General features: G+C 38.3%; 1 protein-coding gene across 1 annotated transcript; it reads left to right on the top strand.

Moving 5' to 3' along the window:
- The first annotated feature begins 9421 nt into the window (after window positions 1-9421).
- Window positions 9422-16198, top strand: sec61a1a (SEC61 translocon subunit alpha 1a). Its single transcript, XM_006806684.2, has 12 exons — window positions 9422-9521; window positions 10161-10228; window positions 10378-10443; window positions 10712-10790; window positions 10874-11005; window positions 11113-11222; window positions 12386-12539; window positions 12683-12843; window positions 12963-13160; window positions 13543-13734; window positions 13826-13902; window positions 15111-16198. Exons 1-12 carry the CDS (start codon window positions 9515-9517, stop codon window positions 15295-15297), a joined length of 1431 nt encoding a protein of 476 aa, XP_006806747.1. The 5' UTR covers window positions 9422-9514; the 3' UTR covers window positions 15298-16198.
- Window positions 16199-18988: the final 2790 nt, after the last annotated feature.

The following is an 18988-nucleotide window of genomic DNA, read 5'->3' as shown; positions in this document are numbered from 1 at the left end:
ATGTGCTGCCTGCTACAAAACAGATTTGGATTAATGTTTTTCTCCTAATTGGAATATACTGCTGGTTGTTTATATGGGTTTTGTGATGAAGCTGAAAAAGCATATGTAATCAGCAAAGAGCTTTGATTGGATACTTTGATTTGCTATATTTTTTAACTTTTTGCATTTTGGGGATGAGTCAAACTGTTTTGCTGTGATGACATGACATGGAGCATGACATGGAAAGACACAAATTAGAAGCATAATACCAACAGCTTTGTAATAAATGTGATCAGGTTGAAGGTTACTAGATCAAAGTAGGCTAAGGCTATTCAGGCCAAGGATGTAGGAAAGCACTTGTTATTATGTAAGATATTGTGTTATTAATCATACTCTAATAATGCATGAATGCAGCTCTCTTTGCATACGTGAAGATAAACACATAAGTGTTTGTGTTTATTTGGTGCAAGGAGAACTGCAGTGCATATCTGACAGCCCTGTATGTGCTATTACAGCCTTTACTGTTCAAGGGTTGATTTGCATGTCAGTCCAGCTCTGTGTGCTTGAATGACTTTGAAAGGCATTTTGTTGCAAACACTGTCAAAAGAAGTTGCTTCTCAGCAAAACAAACTACCAAAACTGGATTTGAATGCTATATGGCACATGCACTCTACTCCGCCCTCCAGCAACAACAGAGAATAGTGTACTATTTCAAAAAAGCACAGAAATAAGCAGAAAAGCAGGATGGTGTCTTCAAACAGTGGACAGAGAAAGGTTTCTTTGCCCCAGGTGCTATTTTACAAAATGATTAATGTATGAAACTTGAAAACCTTAAGATGAAATATGGCTTGGAGAACAAAGATTTCTTTACCTTTCACCGCTAATTTATCAGCAGTAAAGCCCAGCAGAGGATGAAGACCAAGCAAAGTAAACACACTGTTCTGGCCAATATTGTGAAGTCTGTTAAGCAACTGTGTCAGAAACATTTACAAATTAAGAAAAGTAATGAAACAGCATTTTATTTAATCCATCTCATTAACAGGGTCAATTTTCATGTTAATAGCAGCAATTATTGTTGAATAGAATTTTTATCTAAAAAATCTTTTAATTGTTCACTGATACATTTTTCAAGAATTTGCTAAAACATACAATATAGATATTGGCCTGCAGTTGTAATTTTTTATCTCAATCACTTTGATGCAGTTCTCACATCTGGAACATATCTCTACACCCACAATAGCCATTGTCTGTTTGTACATACTGCTATTGTTGCTATTGTTACTTTTTTTATTGTGCTGATCCATTTCTCATCTCAATTGCAATACTCATCAAAAAATTATTTTTTTAATCAGTCAGAACTACATATCTTTCACTCATCTTAATACTCTCCAACATGTCATTAGTGTTTATAATCAAATTAATTCAAACTTTGTTTCATCCATGTATGAAAGCATGAGACCAGTCGCATACTGATGGTAGTATTTGCTTTCAGTCTTTCAACTGAAAGCAAATACACACATGTTCATGTCTTGTATCACATGTGCATATCATGGCACTCCGAATTATACACAAGCATGTACGTACATATGCGACTTTACTTGCTTGTGAGTGGAACAGTGCAGATTGCCAGTAAAACCGTGCAGAATAAAACCCCCACCATCTCTTAAAAAATCCACAGGGCACAAGAGCAGGACCCCCTTGATCAGTGTGCAAACACTGTTTAGCAGATTATACTTTGTTTCCAAAGTACTTTTTGTTTATTGATAGTGATTTGTACAGTGCTGCGAAATTCTTCAGTTTCCTGTGTTTACTGTATTGTACTGTGTTGTATGAACATTGAAGGGAAAATAAAATTGTTTTGTCCAAGTTACACATGTGATACTGAAATAAGCTTTTCTGGAAAATTCACTTTTAGACACAATAGCAGTCAACTATACTCCACATAAAAGAATAGTCAGATACAGCATGTATTCAAAGTAAATGAAAACTGCTTGTCATTATGACAAAACACTGAAACATTTTCAATACCCTGCTTTATATAGGCTCAACGCAACTTGTCAATTTGGTGAGAATAAATCATTGGTTGACAAAAAACCAAAAAACCTTTATCTTGACATTGCATCTTCAATGTTGAAACTTCAAAATTAACATGAGCCAAAGCAACTGACAAAAACTGTTACAGCCTTTTGCAAGTTAACTGTTGCATGTACTATGAGCTATTTTGGGAAATGCATCTTTAGTGCTGAGAACTTAAGAAATGTCCAAAGGCAATTTAGAAAATGGTAAATGCTGAGGAAGCAAAGTGTTTTACCACATTCAAAAGCACAAAATAAGTACAAATAAGATTGTCTCAACAGGCGCATGTGTTTTTTTATAAAAGAACTCAAACTGCTGTGGAAAACCACACACATGTCATATTTTTTATGACATCACAGTATGTTATGCAACCCTCCTTGAACCGTACCTAACAGATAAGGCTTCGCCACCATTAGAAATAAAATTATGGTTGACTGTCAATTTATGATCCTATAAAGCTGAACACACTCTGCTCTGCCAGTTCTTGTCCCATTTTCATATCAAGCAAGTGGGGTCACAGTCACTTGATAGCTGTGCTATAACTCTGCTTGCTCTGTCTTATCACTTCTTTAACTTTTGGTCCTGGTTAATTAATAAACACTTGATGAAATGTATAACTTTATCCAAACAGGTAGGCGGGTTGAAATGATCTCAAGGGTCGTGTAAGTCACAGTTTGTTAAGGAACTGAAGGACAAAGGAATGTCTATGAGACTGAACAAAAATGGGACTGGGGTTGTGTGAGTCCTTATTTTCACAGACTGTTGTCTGTTCTCAGGGTTGTGTCAGGACATCAACATCAATTTGAACATGTATTTATATTACTTAATCCACAGTCTGTTGTCCGTGCAATTACTTTGTGCTGACTGTTTCTTATTCTAATGCAGACTACAGACTTAATGGATTGCCGATTAAAGCAGAAGTGAACATAGTGTGTAATGTGTCAGACCACCATTAACCTGTAGAAAGTCTATGGTATGGATTGTTTAAGTTTCTTAAATGAGTGCCATTTTTTCAAAAGAAATTCCATCATTTGGTGTTTTGGCATCAGTACAGGAGGGCGCTGCTCATCTAAACTCATTTGTGGTGACCTTTTCTTGTATAGAGGGCAGTGTATCCAAACTGCAAACTGCAACAGATGGGATCACTGTAACTTTTAGGGCTATACTGATCTGATATATCTAAATCTGGGTGTTTATTTCAATTTGTTACTCATCTGTAACTTACAACTGTTAATAAACATGAAGTATTTTGTTCATAAATAATCTATAAGGCTTTATGTGGCATTTTATGTGGTGTGGGACCTGTGTGTGGCTCCGACTACCTTTTGGCCTGATTTATTAGATGTAACTGTAGTTGACAAACTCAAACTTGCAGACATCCACTGTGAAGATGAATTTTCTTTATATGACGGCTGAAGCATGTCAAGATGTGATGTGGGGGCAAGACTGAGTGAATCCTTTATGTGCACTCTAAAACAGAAATCCTTTTTGTCAAGTGAAAAACAAACAAAAACAAAAACCCACGCACAACCCTAATACTGTACAGGTACACTCATTCTCCCTGAAGCAAAAACCAAGTGGACTGTATGACTCTGTATGCTTAAAATATCCCGGACAAGATGAGACACGTACTAGAGAAGGCATTGAGTGTTCAACTCAATAATCTGGATTAAGCCTGATGACTACAGCCCCATTAAAGATGATTAACTCCTGTGTGGTTATGTTCTGGATTGTCAGTTTCAACACATTCCCTGGTCAGTGGGACTGTTTTTGGTTTTCTGCTGGGTAACTCTTTCCATGGAATAACTGCATTTCTCATGGATGGATGGATTATAATGAATATAATGAGCAAGTATGTGGGTGGAGGAGGTGAAGGCAGGATGTTTCTATGATGAACACGCCCATACATTTACAGCATAATGATGTCAGCAAAAAACCTTTAAAGTATATATAAGTGAACTATGGCAATAGTTTCAAGGAGTATTGGCTGTCTTGATTTTAAAATCTTCTTCATTGCTTTTTTTTTTTTAAATTGTGCTTTTAAAAAACACGTTATATGTTCTGACCAGATAAATCAATTTTTCCTCAGTTGGTTGTCTTGTTTTTATCTCCAAGAGATTTAGATGTATCCTTACAGTATTATTAACATCCACAGTGGTTTTTTAGACACTTCATAATGATTTTTTTTATTAAAAAGTAACCTAAGCAGTTCTGCTCAGTGGCTGTCAAGGTCATGTTTATGTTCAGAGTAAAGATGTGGAAGAACCTTTGAACAGGTTACATAAGACAGCTACAATGAGGCTGAACTGAGTACAGCTGCTGTTTATTTGTTTATTTATAAGGAACCCCATTAGGTTCCACAACAGTGGTTGCTAGTCTTCCTGGGGCCCAAACTAATTTCTTTGAGATTAGGAGGACAAAAGCAAAAAAAGAGAAAATACACAACAACTCTGTCCCCATTTTGTTGCACTGACATTTAAATGTGCCATTATTTACATAATTGCTAAATAAGACACCCAAAGACATATTTATATATCCTCCTTAAACTCTGTGATCTCTATTTGTAAAGTGAGTGTGACCAAACGGCAGCAGTAGGTGTTTCAGACACAAATTTCTTGTGTTATTGGATCGATCACTAGGAAATTTTCTACAGATGTTCATGAGTCCCATGTTTTGTATCTTGCAGATTTTAGTGGACCAGAAAATTGACATACATAACAACAACTCCTGGACATTCCTGTTGCTTTGTGGATCATGTTTATCAGGTTTAACATGCGATTTCCCCACCATAACACAACATATAATAATGTGATGGCACTAAGTTAATGACAGTGTTTGACGCAAAACTATTTACAATCCTGTGCTTTGTTTTCAGTGATAATTACCATGGCATGCTAACACACTGAACTAAAAGTCAGCATTGTTTTTGTTGGTATTTAGCTCAAAGCACTGCTGTGTTTGCTGTGTTAACTGCATTGCTTCACAGAGCTTCTCATCTCCGTGTATAGCTCTTTAATCCTTTTAATTGGTTTTCAGAACTTCTCCAAGAATATGCTCTTTCTACCAGCTTTAATTATTTTTCGTCAACCCTCTTAAGACTAAGACTAAGAAATGTCCTTCAGAGAGGAGCTAGTGCTCTTTGGTCACTAGGGTTTATCTAGCCTGGAGTTTAGGGTCGAGGACATGGCGTTCTTCTGTGTGCTGGATCAGTGCAGTGGATTACAGGAACAATTTAAATCAACCAGTTATAACACACTGACATTAGCACCGGCTCTGTAGCAGTTACATTTTAAACAGACCTAGTGAAATACTATATGTTAGCAGTCTGTGGGTCACCAAGAGTTCAGATCAGCTGTTTGCCTGAGACAGGCCTGTTTATTCTGAGCAGTGAAGGCTTGGCTAACTTTAGAGCAAGTGGGTGAACCCAAATTTAAATCAGTATGTAGAGGATTTATAGCATAATAAACCAGTATGCTGGCTAAACAAGCTTCAACGAGTTCTCCTCAACAAGCTTCTCCTTACTGACAGACAATCCGTGGGGTACAGGCACAGAACATCAGCATGTGGCCTTATAAATCCCCTGGTGACTAACTCTATCTCTCTCACAGTCAGCTATTAGTGTGACCATCTGTTTTACACACACAAACACGCAAGTCAGTTCAAACACACACAAATTCATTTAAATTAGAGGAAAAATGTGGATCTTTTGATGTCTGTATGCTGTGAGTGTCCTGGTTTTGATGGCAGGTAAATTAATGTCTTGATGCATGCTCAACCATCCAGGTAAGTAAATCCCTAAAGGTTGATTCTGTTCATCTGGATGTAGCGTTTGCAGTGGGAGAAACGTTTCCCCAACCTTATAAACAGTACATTGCACAATGACTGAAACTAGCACCACTGAATGAACAATGGGCTGGGAGGTCAGTTCCTTGATCATGGAGGTGAATTAACTGGCAGACTTGCATGAGAGGAGAGCGGACCTCCAGGAACAAAACAAGGAATGAGATGAATGTGAGACAAAAAGGAAGGAGAACAAACATTCACCAGTATCAGTCCAAGGAACTCAAAATTCCTTCATGCTCATATTTCAATGAAATCAAAGACTCTTGTGCAACACCAGCTGCCAAGGAACTTTTCTTTGCATGTGTTTTTGTTCAGCTTGAGTATTTGTGTTCACAGTGACCATGTCACAAGTCACGTTTACAATTCATATAATGTTTTTGGGCACTAGTTCAAAAAATTTTGTTCAAGACACTAATATCTTCTTTTTAGAATTAAATAAAATGTATGAATAATTCTGAGATCTGACAATGTACTATGATATTGTGTGCTACTCCTCAATGCTGAAAGAGCCAGTTGAGGTGGTTCACGTATTTGATTAGGGTACCTCCTGGGTGCCTCCTGGGTAAGGTGTCTTGGGCATGTCCTACTGGAAGGAGGCCCTAGCGCAGACCCAGGACACACACTGGAGAGATTATATTGCTTGGCAGGCCTGGGAACACCTCAGTGTCCCCCTGGATAAGCTAGAGGAGGTGGCTAAGGAGAGGGAGGTCTGGACCTCTCTGCTTAGCCTCTGCAACCCAGCCCCAAATAAATGAAACAGAAAATGGATGGATGGATCTGACAGTGTTACAGTATATAAAGGTCCTGGTCAAATCTTGTGTTTGTGAGAGGCAGCCAATCAGGAGAAAGTTGCAGGGAGGGTTGCCTCTCACTTAAAGTGAGAGTAGTTTTAGACAGTTGGTGTTAAAAGGCTGCATTAAAGCCCAGTCTAAGAATGGGGAATTGGTATAATAGGTCCTCTTTAAAACATACAGGGAACTGATCTGGAAAATGTGGAATTAAAAAAAGAAATGACTAGAAGAAACAAGAACATCCTCAAAGTTACTATGTGTTTCACCTCCATGTAGATCAAAATCTTGTTTGCGGTTGCAACAAATCGCCACTTTAATTACGTAATGTTGTTACCTTTAAATGCTATTTGTATCTAAACCAGGAGCATCAAATCAAAGCATAAATAGTGGAACACTTGTACATGCTGACGTCATTGCACAGCACTAAAAAAGAAAGAGCAGATATATTAATCTTATTCATCATTGTTAATACTGATGCTGGCCTATTGTTTTGCCTTTACTGACAATATCAACTGCTCTGGTTATTCTGTAAACTCCTTTGTGTATATTATTTTGTCTTTGTTGACAGTGAAACTCAAAAGGAGCTGTACCACTTTCTTGACAACCCTGTATTGCCTGAGCTACATTTTTGCCTCTGGTCAGCGCTGCCCTCTGGTGGAGAAAGTCATGTTTCAGCAATGGAGGAACAAGTAGTCAGGTCGATTTTAAGCAAAATAGTAATATTTTGTACAGTTTATGATGAAGTTAATGCTTGATATTGTAGTACTTTGTATTATATACCCTCAGAATAAAATAAGTCATTATGGAATAGCCTCTTTTGAGTGTTAAACTGCTAAATCGGACAGCAGCAGCAGCCGAAGCCTCGTGGTGCAGGAATATGAGATGAGGTGCACACTGAGGGCAGTGAACCCCAGGAAGGCCACAGGTCCAGATGGGGTGACCAGAAGGGTTCTAAAAGAATGTGCAGACCAGCTGGCTGGGATTGTCACTAAGATCTTCAACACTTCCCTCTCCCAGTCCTGCATCCTAAAGTCAGCCACAATTGTCCCACTGCCAAAGCATACCAACATTAGCAGCCTCAACGACTACCGACCAGTTGCTCTAACCCCTGTTATAATGAAGTGCTTCAAGAAACTGGTCCGACATCACATCATGTCCTGCCTGCCACCCACACTCGACCCGCTCCAGTTCGCATACAAAGCTAACAGACCAACTGAAGAGCTCCACACCACTATCTCTCACCTGGAACAACAAGGGCATTATGCCAGGCTGCTCTTTGTTGACTTTAGCTCTGCTTTAAATACGATACTCCCATACAGACTAATAGTTAAACTGCTGGATATTGGACTTCCTTCTACCACCTGCCGCTGGATCAGAGACTTCCTGTCAGACCGTGTACAGAGAGTTAGAGTGGGGTGTCATCTTTCCTCACCCCTCAGCCTTAACACCAGCTCTCCACAGGGCTGTGTACTGAGTCCTCTACTGTACACTCTGTACACACATAACTGTGTTAGTACCCACCAGGACAATGCAGTCATCAAGTTTGCAGATGATACCACCGTGGTGGGGCTCATCTCTGGGGGAGATGAGACGGCATACAGAGCTGAGGTTCAGAGGCTGACAGATTGGTGTGTAGACAACAACCTGGATCTCAATACCACCAAGACAGAAGAGCTGGTAGTCGACTTCAGAAGCAGGAAGTTTGAGCTGCAGCCTGTCAACATTAGCGGGGAGTGTGTGGAAAGAGTGTCCAGTTTCAAGTTCCTGGGTGTGCACATAGACACAGACCTCCAATGGAGCTCAAACCCCTCTGCGGTTTTGAAGAAGGCCCAAAAGCAAGTCCACTTTCTGAGAATCCTCAGAAAAATGGACCTGAAGAAGGAGCTGCTGACTGTCTTCTACCGCTGCTCCACTTAATGTCTTTAACCAAAGAATCAAAAATGCAAAGGAAAGAGACAATGCAACTAGCATCTATTTAAAAAAATATTTTCTTCCTCATCACATCAAGATTTATTTCCTGAACTGAACTGTTACACGTGAAAATATGCATAAACATGCTTATTTATTCCCAATATTGTTGCAATTACTTATTGTCAGCAGATTAGACATGTCCAACTGGTTGGTTACAAGCCTGGCTGGTTATGCCAGCTAAAATCTGGCTTGAGTTTCCTAAAATTACTCTATCATAAGCACGGAGGAGAGGAAAAAGGTCAAAGCCAAGATGTTGTCTAACGTTTTTTGTTGTTGTAACGTTTTCAAACTTTTCCAACATCTCCACTAAAATGGCAATAAAATCTGACACGATTGTACACTTGTTACTTCAACCAAGATGCGGCACAGTGCGCCAGGTTACAAAAATCGAGAGGTGCAAGACTGCCCAGTGGACAGGACACAAGACGTGACATCAAAACCAGCGCGCATGGCACAGGCAACACGGCGAGCATAATGTCATCGTTATGCTCTTGAGTTGGAAGGCATACATTCATTTGACTGTAACTTTAACTGCAGTAGTAGCAGCTGAAAAATATTGTCCCTCTGTTTCTCTGGGACTGTCAGGCTCCGGAGTTGTTTGCTTTACACCAGTATGTCAAATTTAAAGCAGGTCTATTAAAATGTAGCTTTTCATATTTGTCCTTCGTTTCTTTGTATTGCAACTGTGATATGTGATGTTCAGTTAAAAGGTCGCTGTCTCTTTAAATCGCTGGTCTTCGTGTCTGTAGTGATGACGTGTCTCCTTCTTTTCCTCCCGGTGGCTCAGTTACTCAGGCTCAAGCTGGTCTCATTTCCACTGTGAAGAACCGTATAAAGAGACCAGTTGGGACATCATGGGCAGTAAGTTTCACTTTGGCACATGATTTTTAAGACTGTGATCTGCAAAAAACGAGGAGCAAAACTGAAACAGTGTTTTATGTGTTTTTGACAACTTAGTTAGCTAACGGTAACTAGCAACTGGCATTGATCGCATGCAGCTAGCATTTAGTCGCTAGCTTCCTGGTTGATAAATGTTTTTTTCCCTGTTATAAAAATATTTCTAATGAGAAGTAGTTGTAGGGTTTAGCTTAATAACTAGGTGATATTTTGGCAAACTAGTTTTCTAGTCTGTAGATATCCTTTAAAAGCGATACGGTGAGGGGCTTTATTTCGAGACCTTTACGCTAACTTGTTAGCCACTCATTCAAAGACATTGACAGTCTAGTGATGACGACGCATAAGACGCTCTGTTTTTTGTGAGTCCGCTGTTCCTGTTTCCTGCCTTGCATTACTAGAAACATGTAGGTCGTAGAGGTACTGTAAAGATCTGACATAACAGGAAACTGATTTTTTTTTTTTCAAAGCTTTGCTTTACATTCAGGTACATTGTTGGTACATTCACATTTGTCTTTAAAGTCCGCCCCCCATTCATTACCACGTCCCGCTGATGATAACCAGATATGATCACCTTTTTACTCATGTTTGTTTGTTTGTTTTCAGTCAAATTCTTGGAGGTGATAAAGCCTTTCTGTGCTGTGCTGCCAGAGATCCAAAAACCCGAAAGAAAGGTATGTGTGTTTTCAAATACCTCCCCCTTGTTTTCATAGTTCTAAATAAGCAATTAGCAATCAGTAAGCTTTATAATGTGTATGCTTTTCTTTTCTTTTCTTTTTTACCCCCCTCCCCTCGTTTTAAACTTATTACATTTGCTCATTAGATCCAGTTCAGAGAGAAGGTGTTATGGACTGCTATCACTCTTTTCATCTTTCTGGTGTGCTGCCAGGTGAGTCTCACTGTTGATTAGTTTGTGTATTTACATCTTTATGATATTTTTAATTGGGGAAAAAACCTCAACAGCTTAAATAAGTTAAAAAAAACTTAGCATAAATTATTACAATGTTATTATTACATTAAGTTGTCTGTTACATGAATGTTTCTTACATAATAGTTAAAGTATCAAGCTGAAGCCAGTGAATTCAGGGGACACACAATTATAACACTTCATGCAGCCAATTAAGACTCAACTATAAATGCACAATGTTGCTTTTCAGATTCCCCTGTTTGGCATAATGTCCTCAGACTCTGCAGATCCTTTCTACTGGATGAGAGTCATTCTGGCCTCAAACAGAGGTATATACCTTTTAATATATTTGTGTATAAGTTAGATATATGTCTGCTGTTTTCTGGGGTCTAACTTGAACATTTTCTTCTAGGTACTTTGATGGAGCTGGGTATCTCGCCAATTGTCACCTCAGGCCTGATCATGCAGCTGCTTGCTGGAGCTAAGATCATTGAAGTTGGAGACACTCCAAAGGACAGAGCGCTTTTTAATGGAGCACAAAAATGTATGTAAACTCTGCTCAGGTGCTGGTTTTAAGTAGTTTGAAATTGCCTATCAAGACTTTAGGGTCTCTGACCTCTGATTTTTTTTATTTATTTATTTTTTCTTCAGTGTTTGGCATGATCATCACCATTGGCCAGGCTATTGTGTATGTGATGACTGGCATGTACGGAGATCCGTCAGAGATGGGTGCAGGGATCTGTCTGCTGATCATCATTCAGGTGAGAACAGGATGAATATCTGCAAACATACCTGAACTGTGTAATGTCAGGACATGTATATAAATTAGCTATAAATTGTTTTATTAATTAATTATTAATTGTTTGGTTCCTCAGAGTTTCCAACAATGTTGTTTTTGTTTTTATGAACGTTATTATTACAGATATGTTTCTTACACTGGCATTACGGTTTATTCAATGTCATTCTTATTAAACTTAATGTTGACATCACAATTAAAGAAGTGCACAAGGCGCATTTCAGAGAGAGGTTTCATTAGTTACTCTGTCAAATACAGGGTAACTAAGTACAAGGTCTGGTTCAGCATTCATATTAGAGTTGTGTGATTAGTAGTTGATTATACAACAATACAAAATTCTAATCTCTTTACAAAAGGCTGAGGCAACGGAGATTTTCTTTTTCCAGCTTGTCTTTTCCCAAAGCCTTGCCTGCTACCTTTTCATAAACACTCAAAGAATACCAGTGAAAACACTTTGATTAAAATTAGCCTTTTTTAAATTGTTATTAGTTGGTAATCGTTTTAAACCTGTGAGTATAATTATACTCCTAATGAGATGTTACTTTCATACTCTAGAGAAACAGGAAAGCACCTTGAAATCAACCTAAAGCACACATACGCCGTACTTTCGAGTACTGAGATGATGCTACTGGTACTTTAAAGAAATTTTTGGGCTAGGAAACATAATAAAATTTCAGTTATTTTTGGCTTTATTTATCATTTAGGGTAACTGTTATACTCATTGATAACGTAACAACAGGTATAGATGCAGTAATTTTCAAAAAAATGAATCAACGGAAATCATTTCTTTTTCATTTATTCTGCTCAGCTCACAACCTGCTGGGGTTGTGAGCTGAGCAGTTTGCTGTCACCACAGCTTCTTATAATCTTGTGAATGTGAGAACGAAGTGGAGTAAAATTTTTGAATTTATCCCATCTGCTGTCAGTATTTTTATTTATTTTTTTATTAATCATTCATTCCACAAGCCTACGTAATTTCTTAAGAAAAATATAGTTTATTTTTATTCATTTTAAATGTAAAAACAGAAGACATAATGTGTTTGTTGGAGTCTATACTCAAAACTTTGAAAAACATGGCGAATCTCCATAGAAATCTCATATGACTCGAACTGTTACGTTTCTCTCTAGCTGTTTGTGGCTGGGCTGATTGTGTTGCTGCTGGATGAGTTGCTCCAAAAGGGCTATGGTCTTGGTTCAGGCATTTCCTTGTTTATTGCTACCAACATCTGTGAAACTATTGTGTGGAAGGCCTTCAGTCCCACTACTGTGAACACTGGAAGAGGTAAGGAACCAATAATTGGTTTTTACAAAGTGATTTTTTTTTTTTTTTTTAAATGAAGTAATAATTTAAAAAAAAAACATGTTGCATCTTTGCAATCCAAAACAAGGTTTCTAATTTGAGAGGTTTTTTTTCTGTGTTTCCAGGCACGGAGTTTGAGGGTGCGATCATCGCTCTTTTCCATTTGCTTGCCACCAGGACTGACAAAGTGCGTGCTCTGAGAGAGGCCTTCTACAGACAGAACCTGCCCAACCTCATGAACCTGATTGCTACAGTCTTTGTTTTTGCTGTAGTAATATACTTTCAGGTCGGTTGCGTTTCTTTTCTTTTGTCTGACTTCACACTAACCCACTTGAGATTTAAAATGTGTATTTAAAAATAAATAAATAAATAAAATCAGTGTGATGAATTAATCTCTTCTCACAGGGATTCAGGGTGGATCTGCCAATCAAGTCAGCTCGTTACCGTGGACAGTACAACACCTACCCCATCAAGCTCTTTTATACTTCCAACATTCCCATCATCCTGCAGTCTGCATTGGTCTCCAACTTGTATGTGATCTCCCAGATGCTCTCCACGCGCTTCAGTGGCAATTTCCTGGTTAATCTGCTCGGAACGTGGTCTGTGAGTACATGTTTGCGTTTTATAGATTCTTCAGTTCAGTTTGTTAGTGTGTTGACATGCAAAGTGCAAAAAGACCCAACAACCCAAAAATAAATGCCTCTGCTAATGGTTTGGCGATCCATCTTCTTTATAAAAACTACCTCCTCTTAAACAGTCAGGTTTTTTTTTTAAACCATATTTTCCTAACTACACAAGCTGCATTTATGTAAGCTTACCATGACATTCACACCTATGTGCCAGGACAAGCCTATTCTTTGATATTTTTGGTTATTGATAAAAGGGAACAAAATAAAATTGTGGAAAGGATGTACCGGAGTCTGACAACTCATTATCATGTTAACATTAGTGACTGATGGAGTACGTTTTGTTCCTGTTTTCCCAGGACGCATCGTCTGGTGGCCCGGCCCGTGCTTACCCAGTCGGGGGACTCTGTTACTACTTCTCTCCACCTGAATCATTTGGCTCTGTTCTGGAGGACCCAGTCCACGCAGTAATCTACATCGTCTTCATGCTTGGTTCATGTGCCTTTTTCTCCAAAACCTGGATTGAAGTATCAGGCTCCTCTGCAAAAGATGTAAGTTATTACTGTTTTCTAGTAGGTTGTGTTATGACATTGTTTCAAGAAAACTCGGTCTTAGAGCTCTATTCCATTTCCTGTCATGCAGGTTGCAAAACAGCTGAAGGAGCAGCAGATGGTGATGAGGGGACACAGAGAGACCTCAATGGTCCATGAGCTTAACAGGTAAAATACAAAATCTGTTACACCTGTTGACCTTCTAGATTTTCGCCAGCTTCCCAAAATATACAGAACAATTTTGTGTTTCAAGTGTTTCTCATGCAATGCTCTGGTTCAGGAGGTTATGTCATGAGTTCATCCAGACACAGCCTCCATATAACTGCTTTTCACATTTCCTACATATAAATATAAATACATATATAAATAATGCCAACCCACACTTTTTGCTAAACTGCTCTTTTAAGCACTACTTAGTTAAGTGAGTGCACACTTCTCAAAAATGTAAGGGAACATGATCATCAGTGTATAACACAAAGTCAGGGATAGGAAGCATGAACGTCTGTCTTTCACATGCTGTGGTGCAAATAAAAGGGACATCAGGTGTATTAGAGGGCTCTTTTCTCTTCACAGATGATCTTGCAGACACCATAATGTTTGCCACAGTGTTTACAAATGTATTTATACCTGTCACATGAGGTGAACTTCCTTCCTTTCATCACTGAAGAAAATAGGGCGCCAGTGGCGAACCTGCCAGCTCTGGTTTTCTCTGGGGGAATGCCAGTCAAACTGCATGGTGCCAGTCTGTTAGCACAGGTTCCACTAAAGGATTGCGGCCTTTGTGTAACACTTGTCGAGTCTGTATCTGACACTTTAGTTGGAATAATGCACATGGAGGGTTGAGGGGTAGGTCATTTTGTAGGGCTCTGGCAGTGTTGGAGCAGATACAGCTCCTATTGCTGAATTGATGATCTTCTCCTACTATTTCCTCCACACTCTTGAGACTGTGGTAGGTGTAGCGGCTCTTTTTAATGTGCCATCCAGGAAGAGCTGGAACTTGAATTGTCTCATGTTGCCAGCAGTGAGCAAAAAAGACACTAGTAAAAAGTCTGTAGTCACCAAAACCTTTCACAATCATTCCCTTTTGGAGGAATTATTATTGTTGTGTCTCCAATGCATTTGTTGTCACTTTCATTTACACCACAGTAGATGAAATGAGTTCACAATGGCTTGTGCTTTCTAAATTGACGGGGTGATATTTATTAATTTTAACTGACTTTGTGTCTTTATGTTAAACTGTGATTGAGTATTCCCTTTCTTTCTTCTTTTTTTTCTTAAGCCGTATATGTGAATGCTATCATCCTTGCTACAGAGTGCATTTTCAACAAAAAAACACAGGGTGTATAATTTCCTTAATTTCTCTGTTTTCATTTTAGATACATTCCCACTGCTGCTGCCTTCGGTGGACTTTGTATCGGTGGTTTGTCAGTGATGGCAGACTTCCTTGGAGCCATTGGCTCTGGCACTGGCATCCTGCTGGCCGTCACCATTATCTACCAGTACTTTGAAATATTTGTGAAAGAACAGAGTGAAGTAGGAAGCTTTGAAGGCCTATTCTTCTAGCCATCGTGCTCTTGCTTTTGACCCAACTTTTTTTAGCACCACAAAACCCGCGTTTATTTTACAGCCATGAGAAGCCCCTGCATCATCGGCACTGCAATTTTTTAGGACGTTTGAGGAACCTTCAGGAGTCTCAGCTGAAATCGGGTACTGTGAGGTGCTGGGACAATATGCTGACTCTTCACTCCATTTGTTTTCCCCACAGACCTTCCAAAATGATGCAAAGAAAGACATTTGGCTGTGCTTTATCCATGTTTCTACCTGATTAAACATGATTAAAGCTTCCTATATTCACCTATAGGCTTCTTGCAGGAGTCCCTCCCCCCCTTCTGGACTGACAATACTTTGGTATGCAGGCATACTTGATTTGGATGGTGACGGTCATCTGTCTTCAGTGTGCTTAGTGTTATCTCCTACTTTTACTTTCAGCTTTATTTTATTTTTTTAGTTAACCTGCCAGTCAGTTAATGGTGTAAACCAGGAGGTGAACTGTCAGAGTCGAGGAGTGAGTATGCTTCTGATCGGGACACTGCCCTGAAGCGTTTATTGGGTCAGGGTCCTCTAAGAAGAAGAGATGGAGCTCACATTGGGTTCCAACCTCTGGGAAATATTCAAAACTCATTTTTAATTTAAGGCATTCCCGGGGAGCTTCAGTATTAAATGACAGCTTTCATTGACTCTTGTTACCCACACCATGCAGTCTTATGTCTTGTTTTGTTTTTAGTTGTCTGCTTTGTGTACTTTCAATAATAACTTTTCCAAACAGACTGTACATAGGCCATATATTAAATAACTTGAATTTGTCTTAAGTGTAAGATAAAGTCTTTGAATATGTAAAAATAATTGCATTTCAGAACAAACTTGTACAAAAAACATTCTCAATAAAAAATTTTGTGGAAAAAGACTGACTTTTAACTATTTGCTTGGAATGTCCTTTTTACACATACAGGTGAATCTGGGGAGGTTTTTGTGATGTTTATGTCACCACAATGTTGTGGATTTAGTTCCCATATTTTGATGTATTTGTTAACAAATGATGGCTTTACTGTCTGGTGGTTTACGATCAGCCCGCAGGACCCTGTCAGAATTAAACTTGTGGTTTCAGTTTGAGTTTCTGGTCTTTGCACATAAACCGCCAAAGTATTACACAAAGAGGAAAACAGACCGTATAAAAACATGATGAAATAATGTGGTTTTGTCAGAGAATAATACTAAGTAGGACTGTTTGGGCAGTCTCATTGTGAGGGGCCGTGGCTTAGCTGCAGGGGAAGGCTGACCAACACAGGTTCCATTTCCATTGTATAATCACGCCTTTCGAGTAGGATGACAGCAGAGCTGGGTATGCTACATTGGAGAAAGGACTCACTGAAAACAGTATAAATAAACATTTGAGTGCCTGCAAAGCTTTACATCGGACTCATCTACATCTTACAAATATCAAACAAAAATATCACACACAAGGTTTTTTTTGAAAGTGTGCTTGCATAAGAATTGATTATAGTTGTCATTAAATTAAGAAACTTGAACTAATCCTGCTTTAGCATAACGGCGGTTTAAGGAAAATGACGTTATCTCGGGTTTGGTTCGCTGAGTTACTGAAGGCAATGTTCAAATGACTACGCACCAACTTCATTGCACCAACATGCCATTTTCAAAGTCATTTTCATCACAGTTCTTCTCCATTTCGATACTTGGTTTGAACGTCTGCATGTCATCTTGACCTTCCACCTTCTCTCCAGTTCTTCTAATGTTTCCTGGTTTTCCTTTTGCTTTTCTCGCAGGGCTTTGTTTTTCTCCTGCAGTTCTTTGTTTGCCTCATGCATGTCCTTGTTTCTTTGTTGTCATTTGTGATGGATGGCTTTTAACTCTTCATGTCTCTTCTGTAGTTCTTGAAATAAAGACTGTATGTCTTTGAGATTTTTCTCCTGTCGTTGCTTTTGCTCTTGCATTTTGGTGTTTGCGTAATGGACTTTGTTGTAGAGTGCTTGTAATTTGGCTCTATTTCTCTGCATATTTTCTCAAGCTGTTCTTTCTCTTCCTTGAGTTCAGTGTTTTTGTCCTTTACTTTATTAATACTCACAACTCTGTATTTTATGTTTCAAAGTCTTAAAGAATATACTGCATCTCTCTCTGGGTTTCTGGAGTTTTTCCTTCTCTTTTAGCAGGTCTGAATTTTCTTTGAGTTCTTTATCGAATATTTCTTGTAATGCTTCCATTTTCTCTGTGTGGCTTTGAGTTTGCACTGCATCTGTTGGTGAACTGCTTCCTGTTGTTCCTTCTCTTAAAGCATTTGCATATTTCTTTGGAGTGCTTTATCGAACACGCAAACCTTCATTATTTTTCTCTGATACTTGAAGTTTGCACACAGTCTCTTGGTGTATAGCTCCTGTTTCTCCTTTCTCTTTAAGTATTTCAGTATTCAGTATTAATTCTCACTGCTTAGTAAAACATTATGTGTAAACCTTCGGTGACTTGAAGCTTGCTCTGGAGCTTTTGCTGAATTGCTTCCATGTCTTGAAGTTTGCCCTGTATTTGTTTGCACATTGCTTCATTTGCTCCTTGTCTTTCAACATTTCTGTGTTTCGTCTCAGTGCTTCATTAAACATTACGTGTAAGCCTTCATTATTTTTTTCCATGATGTGAAGCTTGTACAGCATCTGATGATGTAATGCTTCCATGGTTTGGAGCCTGCACAGCATGTGCTGGTGTATAACCTCCTGCTGTTCTTTCTCTTTAACCACTTCTGTATTTCTTTTCAACGCTTCACCAAACATTACGCACAAACTTCCATTATTTTTCTCAGTAACCTGAAGCTTGCACCGCATCTTTCTCTTTCAGCATTTGTGCATTCAGCATTTGTATGATATTTGCGACTAAAAAACTTTATTTGTCTGTTTTTTTGTTTTTTTTTATTCAATTTTGCATCAACATTACACATAAATTTAAATGAAATCTAATCTAATATAAATTAGTTAACTTAAAATATATAAATAAAATAAATAAAAGTCTATACCACAGCTTTGATTGTGGGAGAAGTTTAATGTATTTGCTTTAAAGATCTGATTTCAAGTTTCAAGTTTTTAAACTTTTTAATTAAAAAAAAAAAGAGATGGTGACCATTTAAATGGTCAAAATATCTGATCATTCAAAAGTTATTTTGACAAAGGAAGTAATTTGTTGGACACAAGGCATCAGTTATTCAATAGATATTTCAGATATTTCCTCTTTTTCCCCATTAAAGAGGGATTGAGCAATGGTGAATGCTAATGCAATAATTTGTTCATTAGCTTCCTACTGTAATTTTTTTTGTAATAATCTTTAATTAGTAGTATTATTTTCAATTTTGTACAATGTATTATTCAGGAACAGCAGGTGTTTGGTTTGGGCAAAGCAAATGGATTTTTTAAAAATTAGATACCAGAATAACCGGTATCACGACTGGCCATCCCTGTATTGTTCATTTCATGCGTGAAACAGTTTGCTGAATTATATTTTTCCCTCAGTGTGCATTAACACCTGTGATTATAACTCACAATATATTTACTCCAAAAATAAACATTTTGGAAAGCTCTTTTTGTAATCTCTATTTTATCTTATCGTTTTATATTTATTACACACTCATATGTTTAACATATGAGTGTGTAATTAACATAAAAAAAGTAGAAGATGTAATATTGTCTCTTCATTCACTTAT

Source organism: Neolamprologus brichardi, chromosome 5, assembly GCF_056152115.1.
Source record: "Neolamprologus brichardi isolate AB-2024 chromosome 5, ASM5615211v1, whole genome shotgun sequence".
Taxonomy (NCBI): Eukaryota; Metazoa; Chordata; class Actinopteri; order Cichliformes; family Cichlidae; genus Neolamprologus; species Neolamprologus brichardi.
The sequence above is the reverse complement of the archived record's forward strand: the minus strand, read 5'-3'. Positions and strand labels throughout refer to the sequence as shown.

What these genes read in the sequence shown, in the direction of transcription:
- sec61a1a (XM_006806684.2), top strand. An exon ending in GTCTGCTGATCATCATTCAG is followed by an intron (nt 11,223 to 12,385) that starts GTGAGAACAGGA and finishes GTTTCTCTCTAG; the next exon opens with CTGTTTGTGGCTGGGCTGAT. An exon ending in ATCTGCTCGGAACGTGGTCT is followed by an intron (nt 13,161 to 13,542) that starts GTGAGTACATGT and finishes CTGTTTTCCCAG; the next exon opens with GACGCATCGTCTGGTGGCCC.